This window comes from Myotis yumanensis, unplaced genomic scaffold, assembly GCF_028538775.1.
Source record: "Myotis yumanensis isolate MYYU_CA2020_CCGP unplaced genomic scaffold, mMyoYum1.0.hap1 SCAF_10, whole genome shotgun sequence".
In the NCBI taxonomy this organism is placed as follows: domain Eukaryota; kingdom Metazoa; phylum Chordata; class Mammalia; order Chiroptera; family Vespertilionidae; genus Myotis; species Myotis yumanensis.
In genome coordinates, this window is record NW_027223761.1 from 25,641,027 (window position 1) to 25,654,106 (window position 13,080).

General features: G+C 37.3%; 1 protein-coding gene across 1 annotated transcript; it reads right to left on the reverse strand.

The window, feature by feature from the left end:
* Window positions 1-10,180: 10,180 nt before the first annotated feature.
* LOC139018342 (heat shock transcription factor, Y-linked-like) lies at window positions 10,181-11,290 on the reverse strand. Its single transcript, XM_070426979.1, is given in 2 exon segments — window positions 10,181-10,354; window positions 10,778-11,290. Coding segments are annotated over 2 exon segments (687 nt in total).
* Between the last annotated feature and the right edge of the window lie 1,790 nt (window positions 11,291-13,080).

The following is a 13,080-nucleotide window of genomic DNA, read 5'->3' on the forward strand; positions in this document are numbered from 1 at the left end:
GATGAACAGACTGGAAGATCAACAAATCTTCTTGGATCCGTAGAGAGGAGAATACACAAGCCAAACCACTGCCCCAAAACTGGAAAGACAGGCGAGTACATGGAGACACCGCTTACCAGAGCAGAGACTCATAAGCTAAAACTACAACAGGAACTAGTGTGAGGACAGGTAAAATTGAGCTCTAAGGTAAATTATGAATTTTAGATAATAATGTCAATATAGGTTTTTGTAAAAAAAATAAAAATTTTGGGGAGTGATGTTAATATTGGGTGATGCTATGCATATATGGGGGACAGAGAGTATTCGGGAAATCTCTGTACCTTCATCTCATTTGTTTTGTAAACGTAAAGCTGCTCCAAAAAATAAGTCTTTAAAGAAAAAGAAAATAAATTCAGTCAGGGCTCTGCTAGATGATTCTTCTCCCACATATGATTTTGATTACAGTTTTTAGTCAGCTCGAAAACAGGATTATCTGGAGCATCCAAGTGGCTTTATCCGTTTATTTGGGGATGGCTGGAAGGATGGGCTCAACTGGATCTCTCAGTTAGAGTGCCCACACTTGCTTTTCTCAGGCCAGGTGCATTTCTTACCTGGTAGGTCAGTTCTCCCAGACAGTGCCCCCAGAAAGGAGATGGAATCTAACAGTTCCTTAATGCCTAGTCCCTAAACTCACATGGCCTTTCTTCCTCAGCATTTTATTAGTCAAAATAGTTTGCCCAGACCAAAGGGAGGGATATAGGTCACAACTGTGATAACAGGAGTATCATGTGCAGGATCTTTAATCTAACTCTGTAAAACTTTACCTCGATTCCAGAGTAATGGGAGTAGTACATAGTTATGAAGCTGACCTGTAGAGACTAGAAAAAGATGATCATGCCATGAGTTCTCTGAAATATGTAATTTAAGGTATTTCAAGAGTGAAGGGTCATTTTGATTATCCATAACTGCATGTCTACAGATCCATGGAGTGAGTTTAAAATGAGGAAGAAAGTTGGTAACGGCAGGACTCGACCGATGCAAAATAACCAATGAAGTTCAGCCCACAAGGAAGGGAAAAGACCTGTCACCGTCAGCTCCTTTTTACCAGAACCAGCCTGGGGCATGAGACACACATTTTCAAAGCTATTTTCTGCCTCTCATCTCCTGGATGATATTCATGACCCAACGCAGCCTTAGAACCAGATGTTGACTCTTTGGGACTCATGAAACCTCTTTATGAATTACCCATACAGAGGTTTCATGAGTCTGACTTTGTTAGGTCCTTCAATTTTAGAAATAAAGTACTTTCAAAGTTGCTCATACTAAGATGTCAATTCTTTTTAACATTTTATCTTTCTGTCCTTTCCCAGAACTCTATTTCAAATATTTGCAGTTATTGCATTTAAAACATTAATGTATTTACACATTATTTATTGAGTGCTTAATATATATCAGACATTTTTCTAGGCACTGAGATTACACTGTTGAGCAAAACAGATTATATTATTGCTAATATAACAAAATGGAAAGTTTATTCAGATGTCAAATTTTTCTAAGGACTACGTTACTTATTACTTAGGATAACTTTAAAAAGTTCACTTTTACAGACATAAAAGTTTAGATGGACATGAGCATATAAACAAACAATGTGCCATGAGACAACCCTAATTTATCTGTGATCTTATATTATCAAAGAGCTTCACATATCTTTATATTACAACGTGTATGAGAAAGTGCAGAGTCTCCACTTTTTAAGGACAATGAAGATTACATTGTGTGTATGCCTGGAAAATCTAAATTATTGTCCTTATTTTAAAGTTAGCTGATTAGGAAGAAGTTTAATTCCATCTGTAATCTTAACTTCTCTTTACTATGTAACATGACATATTCACTGGTTTGGGGAATTAAGATGTGAGTATATTTGGGGTCATTATGCTGCCTACCACAAGTGTGCCTGGAGGAACTGTGGGCTCTAGTTCTGCCCCAAAGTGAGATTCCTCTATGGGCAGTGTTTGCTAGATGTCCCCACCGGGGTGGCTGTAATGTCCTCCTAGCTGCACTGCATGGTGAGGACAGTCTAACCAGCCTTCCTTCCTCCCCGAGGTCTTTCAGAGCTGTCGCATCGGCAGTTTTCTGAGATCTTCAGCCTGCTCTTGCTTCCTCTATCTTTCACAGGTGTTACCGCCTATAAATCTTTTGTACTTTTAAATCCACAGTGGTGTCTGCTTCATGAAAGACCCAAACTGGCACGAGTCTTGAAAAGATTTCAGACCAAGATGAAACAATGTGTTTCTAGTCTAAAGGAGGATGTTAGTTCTTGGCTTACATAAATTCATTAATTTATAAGTACTGACATTAAAAATTGTCACATTAGAAAGATGATGAGTTAATCTTGTTTGCACTAAAATATTTGTAAAACTTGATTAGCCTCAGTGAAGTTAAGGATTAATAAGCAACTGGTAGATTGTACTGAATAATGAACAATCATCTTGCCTTGATACACAGTGGGATAAAAAAATAAATCTCCTGTCTCTAAAGTAAATCACGCTTAGTACTAAAGGCAATAAGTTAGCTGTGTTACATATCCTTGTAGATGATTGGACCTGACAAATCTGTACGGACCTTTTCACCTTTGGTTAAGGAGGCTCAAGAATTAGTAATTCAAACATCTATACTAATAAAAGCATAATATGCTAATTAGACCGGACATCCTTCTGGATGTCCTTCCGGACGACCTTCTGGATGAAGTTGGGGCTGCGAGGGAAGCCCAGGTCCCGGGTGCCAGAGGGAAGCCAGTGCCAGCAGCCGGGGGAAGGAAGGCCTACTCTTGCACAAATTAAATAAAGAATACATTTGACCTTTATGTACCACTTAAAATAACTACCACCACACCTGCATATTTCAAGACATTCTCTGATGGTATCTGAGTGTAACTGCAGTGATTTTGGTGAACAACCATATTTCTGCTTTCTGATTAACTAGCTGGCCATTTATTGTAAAGTGGTACCCTGTTAAAATAAAATGCATGACCATCTGGGAGATGAGAGGTGAAGAAATATGAGCGCTACGTGTGCACTAAAGGGCACTTTATTCCCTGGTTACATGGTGCTTTTCTTTTCAAGTATGTCAAAGTCTGAATGTCAGTAATGGTCAGGGCCAGGAAGTTATAGGAGCCTTTACAAAGAGCAGCTATTTGAGGAAAATAGACTCCCAATCAATTCAATTGATGAAGTCTTTTTATTTTGGACCATAAAGAGGTCTGTGGTTCAAATTCATCCATTCTGAGGAGCACTGAAAAGCTATTTTCGTCACACTATTTTCTTCTAGACACTTCACAGCAGAACCGTGACCTTGTCAAAACTGTAACAACTACACTATAAACTATGAAAAGAATCTACTGTTGGCAGTAAAATTGAAGTTATTCTCTGGTTAAAATAAAGCAGAACAAAAGGTCTGTATACAAAATTATGCACTTTTGTGTTAATTGTTGAAAAGCTACTGATATAACTAGTTTCACCAATACTTTATAATTACTACTAGTAAAGATAAACTGCTTATGTGTGGTTAGAATTTTATAGTGTACAAAAAATTTTTTAATCAATTAGCTAGCTTAATGTTCACAACAACTTTTTAGAAACATATTCCAACACTACTTTTAAAATTTTATCAGTGGTTTATCCATTTATTAATTTTATTAACTGTGCCCCAGTTTATTAATGGTGCCTCAGTTCTTATCTATATAGAGTACATCCCAATTGAATCACCATGATAATTAAACAAGTTAGAACTATGGCTGGCACAAAGTAATTAATAAATATTTTACTGTTATTTATGAAGATAAGAGGTGAAAATAATTAGAAGAATTTTTTTTTTTAATTCAAGGAGCTCAGTAGAGGTGTATTAATCCAAAAATATTTTATAACTTAGTTAAGAACTTAAAGACAAATATTTCTAAAGAGCATAAATTAAGCTGTAGCTGAAGAAATTGGCTATTTTTTTCCTAGGGACTTTTTTTCTATTTTCAAAAGTGGTAATTAAGAGTTTTTTTATGATTAAACTATGAAAGATAATAGAGAAAACTCTCAGATCATAGCTAAAAAGTGATTTACTAAATAGTTTACCCTTTTAAACATAAACTTCACATATATTAGCCTAAGTCATATAGAATTCTCCTTTTCTCTAAGTGTTCAACAATTCAACTCCCAAATAAATACTTTTTATTACATATAAAATCCAAAATGCCAAAATATTGCAATTATTCCTTAAAAGAGTAAATTATTTACTGAGTTACATGGCTTTGATTGAGAATGATTAATTTGTCTTTCTATGCACTTCTCTTCACAATCTGAGAAGCTTCACAGCAGAAATATAAAACTACCTTCATTTGTTCAAATATATTTAATGCTGATGACCTTTGTGCATTTTCATGTCTTTTCTTTGATGATAATTTTCCATGTTAGCATAAATTAAGATCCCTCTTGTCTCCAAAAAGACTAATTAAGTTGAATAATATTTTTTACAATGTAGCAAAACTAAAGATAGCAAAGTGCATAAAAGTGTTTACTTGGGAACCAAGTTAACTATTAAGAAATTACTCTGGGTTTGTGCTACAAATTCCTAAAAAAAAAAAAAGAGATGATCCTGTGGTTTCAGTCCTATTCCTTCCCCACATGCATCCCCACATGATATGCAAGACCTTCTTCCTCAATCCCTTTCCTGCAGCCCATCCTTTCCTCTGAAGTCAGCACAACTGCAGCACTTCATTCACATACAAAGTTCACTCTGATGTGAGATTCTCTTTAGAGTAATTTGTATTCTCTGCATTGCCTTTATAGCCATCGGGATGGAATGAAACATATGGGTTAAGAGTTCCCTTTCTGGTATCAGAAAGATATGGATTTGAACGAAACAAAAATTATGTAGTAAGATTAAAACTTAAGAATATCACTAATGACATAAAAATAGTCTATAACTATAAAAAAATTAAAGAAAAAATACTAAATAAAAACTCAAAAAGTCAAAGTGGATGGGGGGAAAATGGCTATAGTCTAAGGCAGTCCCACCCACCTGCTCCCAACTCTTGGACTTCAAAGACCAGCTGAAAAAAGCTGATTGGAAATATTCCTAGCATGAAGTGTGGAGAGAACAGGATAGGCATAGAGTGGGTGAGCCTAGAGGTGCAGCTGAACACCTCGCTGGAAGCACAGTTCCTGCCTCTGAGAGCGTGGGGTCTCAGCCATACACAGGGATACCCAAACCAGAGCAACAGACAAGGGAAGGGGAGCCCACGTTGCACCGGACATTGACATTGAGAATCAATCAGTGGTAATTCAGTCCACCGGGGGAATTCAGACGGCCTCACTCCAAGCAAAAAGCGAGTGCTGGGTTCAAAGACCAGCCTGTGAAGTCCGCTAGGATTGGTGTCTGCAGGAGGGGGCGCTCAGCACAACTCTGGACGGGCAGAGGGGTCTGAGCAGACCACCCAACAGTGAATCTGAGGGGTTGATTATTCTCCAAAAGAACTTTGGGCAAAGAGCAGGATGGGGGCCAGTCTGATTGTCCTGGGAAAGAGGCATGATCCTCTCCTACACCTTGTGGAAAGGCTCTGGGCTACGAAAATGCAGGAAGCAGTTGGGTCTGGTGGTGCCTGGACATCTGACCAGGTGGAAGCCTGAGCGGAAGCCCAGACCAATGAGAGCTGAAAGATTAGGCAGCCAAGCAGGGCGGGGTTTTTTTTGTTTGTTTGTTGTTGTTTGTTTGTTTGTTTGTTTGTTTTACTTGTTTTGTTTAAATATCTGACTACTACAAGTGGGGACTTGGGGATGCCAGTGACGCAGACAGAGCTGAGACATTGTTAGGAAACACCCCGCCTGCCCCTCCGAACAAGCTATGAGCACCACGCCCAACCCAAATGTGTTGAAACCATCCTGACCAGGACCAGATACCCTGCAGACCTCAGTTTTGGGGGGAAAGGAAGCAGTCCAGAACAAATATATTCAAGGGGCTAGCCCAAAGCAGACCCAGACTCTTGGCTAGGGAGCCCCCACTCTTGGCTATGCACCCCCCACTGGAATACTTGGGGACCCACCATGCAGGGCTTCAGCTAGGCTGCCCAAGGTCTGACAGACACAGCGACTCACATGGGCCTGCACCAAAGAATAGCCCAGGAGGCCCTGGACCCACACACCAAGGGGCCAGATCTAACAGCATCGAAGTAAAATCCAGTGAGTTCCACAAATAGCAAACCCAAAGGGTATTGTTTTTGTTATTGTGTTTCTTTTTTATTTTCCTTTTTTTTTTGGGTTTGGGTTAGATTTTCTTTCTCTCTCTGCTCTCTTTTTTCCTGTATTTTCTAATTCCTAACTTTTATTTTATTCTAAATTTTTTTCATTCCCCTTCTCTTTTTTTTAATTTATAATTCAATTTTTTTTCTTTTCCCATTTTTCTTTTTCCTTTCTATTTTATTTTATTGAGTATTATTTTTTAAAATTATTTCATTCATTCTTTTATTTTTATATTTACTTATTTCCAGTCTCTTCATGCTTTGCTTTCATAGTTTGTTTTAGTTTTTTCTTCTTTTTTTCCCTCTAATTCTTCTAGTATTGTGTATTCTAGTATTCTTGTGTGTATGTGTGTGTGTGCCAGTTTTTGTTTGTTTGATTTTTAGTCTTTGGGTTGAGGCTGTTATGGCCTTTTGGTGTTTCTCTTTGTATGTATGTTTTTACATTTGCTATTGTTTTTCCTTTGTGTTTTTATTTGATCTGGTTTTGTCTTTTTTTGTTCTGTCAGCACAGGTATAACAGTTGGCATATGTGGTCAGGATTGAGACTCACAGTCAACTGAGGGCTGAGCTCATCCAAAAATGGAACAACAGCAGTAAGGACCCAAATTCAAAACCCATTACCCACACAAGGGTCATTCCTAGATCACCCAGCTCAGAATATCAAAGAGAGTGCACCACTAAGTCCCACAGGAAGGTCATTCCACCAAGACTGGAAGACATACCAGTCTTCTCCAACACAGAAACAAAGAAACAGAAAAAAAGGCAAAGAAACAGACCCCCAAATGAAAGAACTGGTGGAATCTACAGAAAAAGAGCTAAATGAAATGGAGACAAGCAATTTATCAGATATAGAGTTCAAAGTAATGGTTATAAGAATGCTCACATAACTTAAAGATAACTATAAGGAACTTAGTGCAAATACATCTGAAAAAATAGACTTCAAAATGAAGGCCTAACAAAAGACAATGAAGGTCACATTACCTAATACTGGATGGATCTATACAGCAAGAGAATATAACGCTGGTAAACACCCAATATATATATGCACCCAATATAGAACACCCAAATATAAAATAATTTCTGGAGGACTTTAAGGGAGAAACTGTCAACAATGCAGTCATAGTAGGGGCCTTTTACACCCCCAGTGACTTCAAGAGCTAGATCTTCTAGACCAAAAATTAAGAAGGAAACAGTGATCCTAAATGACACACTAGGTCAGATGGAATTAATTGATATTTAAAAAATATCTTACCCCAAATCTATAGAATATACATTCTTCTCAAGTTCTCATAGGTCATTCACAAAGATAGACCCCATATTAGGACAAAACTAAGTCTCTACAAATTCAAGAAGACTGAAATTATATCAATCATTTTCTCAGGTCACCATGGCATGAAACTAAAAATCAACTACAATAAAAACACCAAAAACATTCAATCACATGGAGGCTAAATAGCATGTTATTGAACAATAAACAGGTTACCAGTGTTACTGATGAGATCAAGGAAGAAATAAAAAAAAACTTCCTGACAAAATAGAAATGAATGAAACAAATGAAATGAATGACACAAATGAACACACAGCAACCCAAAATCTATGGACACAGCAAAAACAGTTCTGAGAGGGAAGTTCATAGCCCTATAGGCCTACCTCAAGAAACAAGAAAAATTGCTGATAAATTATCTGACCTTACAACTTAAAGAACTAGAAAGAGTACAAGAAAAGCCCAGAGTAAGTAGAAGGAAGGAAGTAATAAAGATTAGAGCAGAAATAAATGACACAGAGACTAAAAAAACAATATAAAAGATCAATGAAACCAGGAGCTGATTCTTTAAAAGATAAACAAGATTGATGAACCTGTAGCCAGACCTATCAAAAAACAAAGAGAGGGGACTCAAATAAATAAAATCGAAACAAAAGTGGTGAAGTAACAACTGACACCATAGAAATACAAAGGATTGTAAGAAAATACTATAAACAAACTATATGCCAAAAAACTGGACAACCTAGATGACATGGACAAATTCCTAAAAAAATACCAGCTTCCAAAACTGAATAGACACTTCTCCAAAGAGGACATACAAATAGCCAAGAGACAAAATGCAAAGTCACTAATTATCAGAGAGATGCAAATTTAAATGACAATGCAGGACCATGTCACACCTGCCAGAATGGCTATCATTAACAACAAGTGCCAGCGAGGATGTGGAAAAGCAGCAGCCCTAATATAGTGTTGGTGGGAATGCAAACTGGTAAAACCACGATGTAAAACAGTGTGGCATTTCCTCAAAAAATTAAAAATGGAACTGCCATTTGACCCAGTGATTTCACTTAGGAATATATCCTAAGAAGCCTGAAACACCAATTGGAAAGAATATATGCACCCCTATGTTCATAGCAGCACTATCTATAATAGCTAAGATCTGCAAACAGTTCAAGTGCCCATTCTATATAATAAAAGGCTAATATGTAAAACAAGGGGCATATGCTCAACAAAGGAGCTGCCCCCCGCCTGCAGACTCCAGGCTAGCCAAGGTGGGTGTCAGCAGGGGCACCCTGATTGCCCCACTGGTCACCCCACAGATTGGCCTTGATCACTGGCCAGACCTAGGGACCCCACCCGTGCACAAATTTCATGAGCAGGGCCTCTAGTAAGTAGATAATTGAATAAAAAACCTGTGGTACATTTACACAATGTAATACTATGCAGCTGTAAAAAAAGAAGGATCTATTATCCTTTGAGACAACATGGAGGGACCTGAAGATTATGCTAAGAAAAATAATCCAGTCAGAGAAAGACAAATGTCACATGAACTCACATGTGCAAAATCTAATGAACAAAATAAACTGACAAACAAAATAGATCCAGGGACATGAAAGCATGCAACAGACTGACAAATCTCTGAGGTAAAAGGGCAGGGGCGTGAGGTGGGTGGGAATAGAGTAATCAAAGAACTTATATGCATATATACATAACCCATGGATACAGACAATAGGGTAATGAAGGCCTGGGGAGGGGGCAGGAGCGGGGAGGAGAGGGTTAATGAGGGGAAGAAAGGGGACATCTGTAATACTTTCAACAATAAAGACAATTTTTTAAAGAAAGAAAACACAGACAGGAAACATCAGGAAGAAGTTATATCTATTTTCAGAATGGGAAATTAGTAACCTTAATAGGTGAAGAGAAGGTCATCTAATGCCAGAAAGGATGCTGGAGCAAAGTTGTGAAATTGAGATTGTATGGCTGAGAATAGCTTGTCTGAATGCAGTACCAGATGGACAATGGATGAGAAGACACGAACTTCTAAAATAAACAGATATGAGATTTTCAAGTGCCTTGTTATTTCATGCTGAGATTCTGGGATCAGAATCTAAAAGAAATCAGAAGCCAGGATAAAGAATTAAGCCTGTATTTGGATGGCACATGAAGCAACATACAAATGTGCATCGGAAAATTTAAAATGTGGACATTTTAATGCGTAAATAAGCAAAAAACTTTGAGGACAGAACAAAAAAAATACCTCTATAATATTTGTAAAATACCACCACCTCCTAGCAGTAATGAAATCTATTACTACATCATGTCATATTTATTATTTCAGTAAATATATGATGGTGATCATGGTTACTGGGGTTGTCCGAGTATGCAAGGATAAAATATTTTTAAGGAAGAAAATTTCTGCCAATACAAGTACTTAAGCTTTACAATACCTAAAAGAATGTAATTGAGAAAATGCTAAAGTAATTACTTTGTACACTGTATTTACCTTTTCTATGTTTTATTTGTATATATCCTCTTATGCCATCCTTATTTAGGCCCTCATTTGATTCATCCTGGACTATTTCAAAAATCATTTAAAATAGTTTCTCTTTTTTTCTTTACAGCCATGATTTTTTAAAACAGTTAATTAATATTGTTTACTTAGAAGGAAGCATGTTAGCCACATGACCCTCTGCTCCAAAGTGCTCCTAGTTGACTTCTCGAAATAATGAAGATCCTGGAGAAGCATTTTTAATTCCAATTCTTCTTTTCATTCTTACTAGAAGTTGGGGACAGTCTCGTTTAAAATGAGGATTATGAAAGAGCTGTAACTAAAACCAAAAGAAAAAGTTATTTTAGTGTAAAACCAATATATGAGGATGTAACAAGCCTAGTCCATAAAATGTAATTTCAGTTTTATCACACAAAGTTAATGTCATCAAGTAATACATGTACACTGGTAATATATTTCAAAGTTTACTTATTATTTCAGTAACTGAGTACCACTTCAAATGGTTTCAGGGCCTTTATTTAAATAGAGTTCATTTGATAAGTTTAAAAGTTACAAGCAAAATTTCTTATAATCCTGAATGTTTACGTCCAAACTCTCTTAGATTTGTAAAAAAAATATTTTAACAGTTTTAATATACTTTTAAAAATTTTATTTTAGCTTATGTATATTAACATATTGATGTACAAATAAAATCTTACATATATATTCCCTATATAAATTGTAACTGAAAATTTCTGAGTACCTTGTTTAAAACAGAGACTTCTTTCTCTTCTGCCAGAAAGTCAGCTAGAGAAGCAGATCTTTGAAAATTCTGTCTCATTTTACTAAATCCATAAAGGTTAAGTTGGCGAAGTAAACTTTTCATACTATCAGTTTTAAATATTCTGAAAGGGGCCTTTCTTTCCAAAACTTCTTTCTTAAAGAGGTCTTCATTAATCACTACAGAAGTTCCATTCTCATCCCACCAAATAGACTTAAATTGATCGCTCTCAACTATTTTCCACAGTTTTCTGGGAAAGGTCATAGAATGAAAATCATAATCTTCATCTGGTTTGGAGGCACAAAATGAGTAACTCAGTCTTTTTATTAAGGTTTCTTCACATAAAGCCTGAAAGGCACTTTCTTCAATCATAGACCTCAATTCCAAGTCCCCAGGGTATGTGTGATCACACAATGCAGATCTAATGGAGGTTTCTGAATCATTTGATCCATCTTTAAGAGAAACAATTTGAATTTCTGAAGAAACATGGGCCATCTCAAACTTTCATTCACCTGCCTTGCACATCTGCATAATTTTGAACACTGCGGCTTCAAAGGCTGTCTTGGCAGGCCTAACAAGTGAACTGCTCACACCATCACAATGGTCCTCAACCTGAGTTGCTGTGACATCACAAAACGACTGGTCTCCTAGCAATTAAATGTAACATTCAGCCAAGGTTGCCTTCTCACTCTAGACATTTTATTCAATTAAAATTAAATATAGGCCAGTTATTTATGCAGGAACTAAAAAAAAATGAGAACAGCAAAATCTCTTTGCTATGGAATCTTTTAATAAGTAAAACATGTATACACTAATCTATTTGGTTCCTGAAATAAAAGTAATTTCCTCCATTCTACATACAAATGCTTACTAAATCGATGGCAATAATATGACAGTTAAATTAACAATTAAAAAATGAGTTAAACAGCAAAACAAAAAAGTCAAAGTGTGTTAATCAGGATTCTCCAGAGAAACAAAACCAACAGGACATACACAATCGCACATACACTTATATATACATGTACACATGTATACATACATGTGTGTGTGCTCATATATGCACATATATACAAGTGTGTGTGTACATATATATTTCCTTATGTATTTATATATATATATATATACACACACACACAGAGAGAAAGAGTGAACAGAAAACATAAAGGAGAAAAAGAGAGAAATTTACTATAAGGGATTGGTTCACATGATTATGGAGGTTAAGTCCCAAGATCTGCAACAGCAAGCTGGATACCCAAAAGAGATGATAATATAGTTCCAATCTGAGTCCAAAGGTCTAAGAATCAGGAGGGCCAATGGTGTGAGTTCTATATAGTCTGAGTCCAAAGTCTGAAAACAACTGGTGTCCCAGCTTGAAGGTAGGCAGAGAGGAGGGAACAAATTCTCCCTCACCCAGTCCTTGATTGGATGAGGCCCACCTACACTGGGGAGGAAAATCTGCTTTAAACAGTCCACAAATTCAAAATTCAGTCTCATCCAAAAATACCTTCACAGATACACTCAGAATAACATTTTACCAATTATCTGGACACCCTGTGGCCCAATCAGGTTTGCACAAATTTAACCATGACACAGATAAATATATTGTGTCTTAATTTGGTTGTAATTACATAATTTTATAGGTACACGAGAAGCCTTGGTGCACGAATTCATGCACCAGTGGGGTCCCTTGGCCTGGCCTTCAGGATTGAGCCAAAACTGGCTCTCCGACATCCCCCAAGGGATCCTGGATTATGAGAGGGTGCAGGCCAGGCTAAGGAACCCCACCAGTGCACAATTAGGGCCAGGGAGGGACGTGGGAGGTTCGCCAGCCGGGGAGGGACCCCTGGAGGGCTCCAGGGTATGTCCCGCCCATCTCATTCAGTCCTGATCAGCTGGACACCAGCAGCAAGCTAACCTAGCAGTCAGAGCGTCTGCCCTCTGGTGGTCAGTTCACATCACAGCAGGAGGTTGAGCAGCCTTAGCATATCATTAGCATATTACGCTTTGATTGGTTGAACAGCTGACAGGATAACCAGACACTTAGCATATTAGACTTTCATTATATAGGATTAAAAATCAATAGGCCATGCATTTAATGTTGGAAATGCCACTTTACATATGGTATCTCAAGTTTATTTTTTAATATGGTTTTATTTATTTTAGAGAGAAAGGAAGGGGGAAGGAGAGAGATAAAACTATCTATGCATCAACTTCACCAGCTGCCTCCTGCACGCCCCCTATTGTGGATCAAACCCGCAACCCAGGCATGTGCCCTGACAGGAATC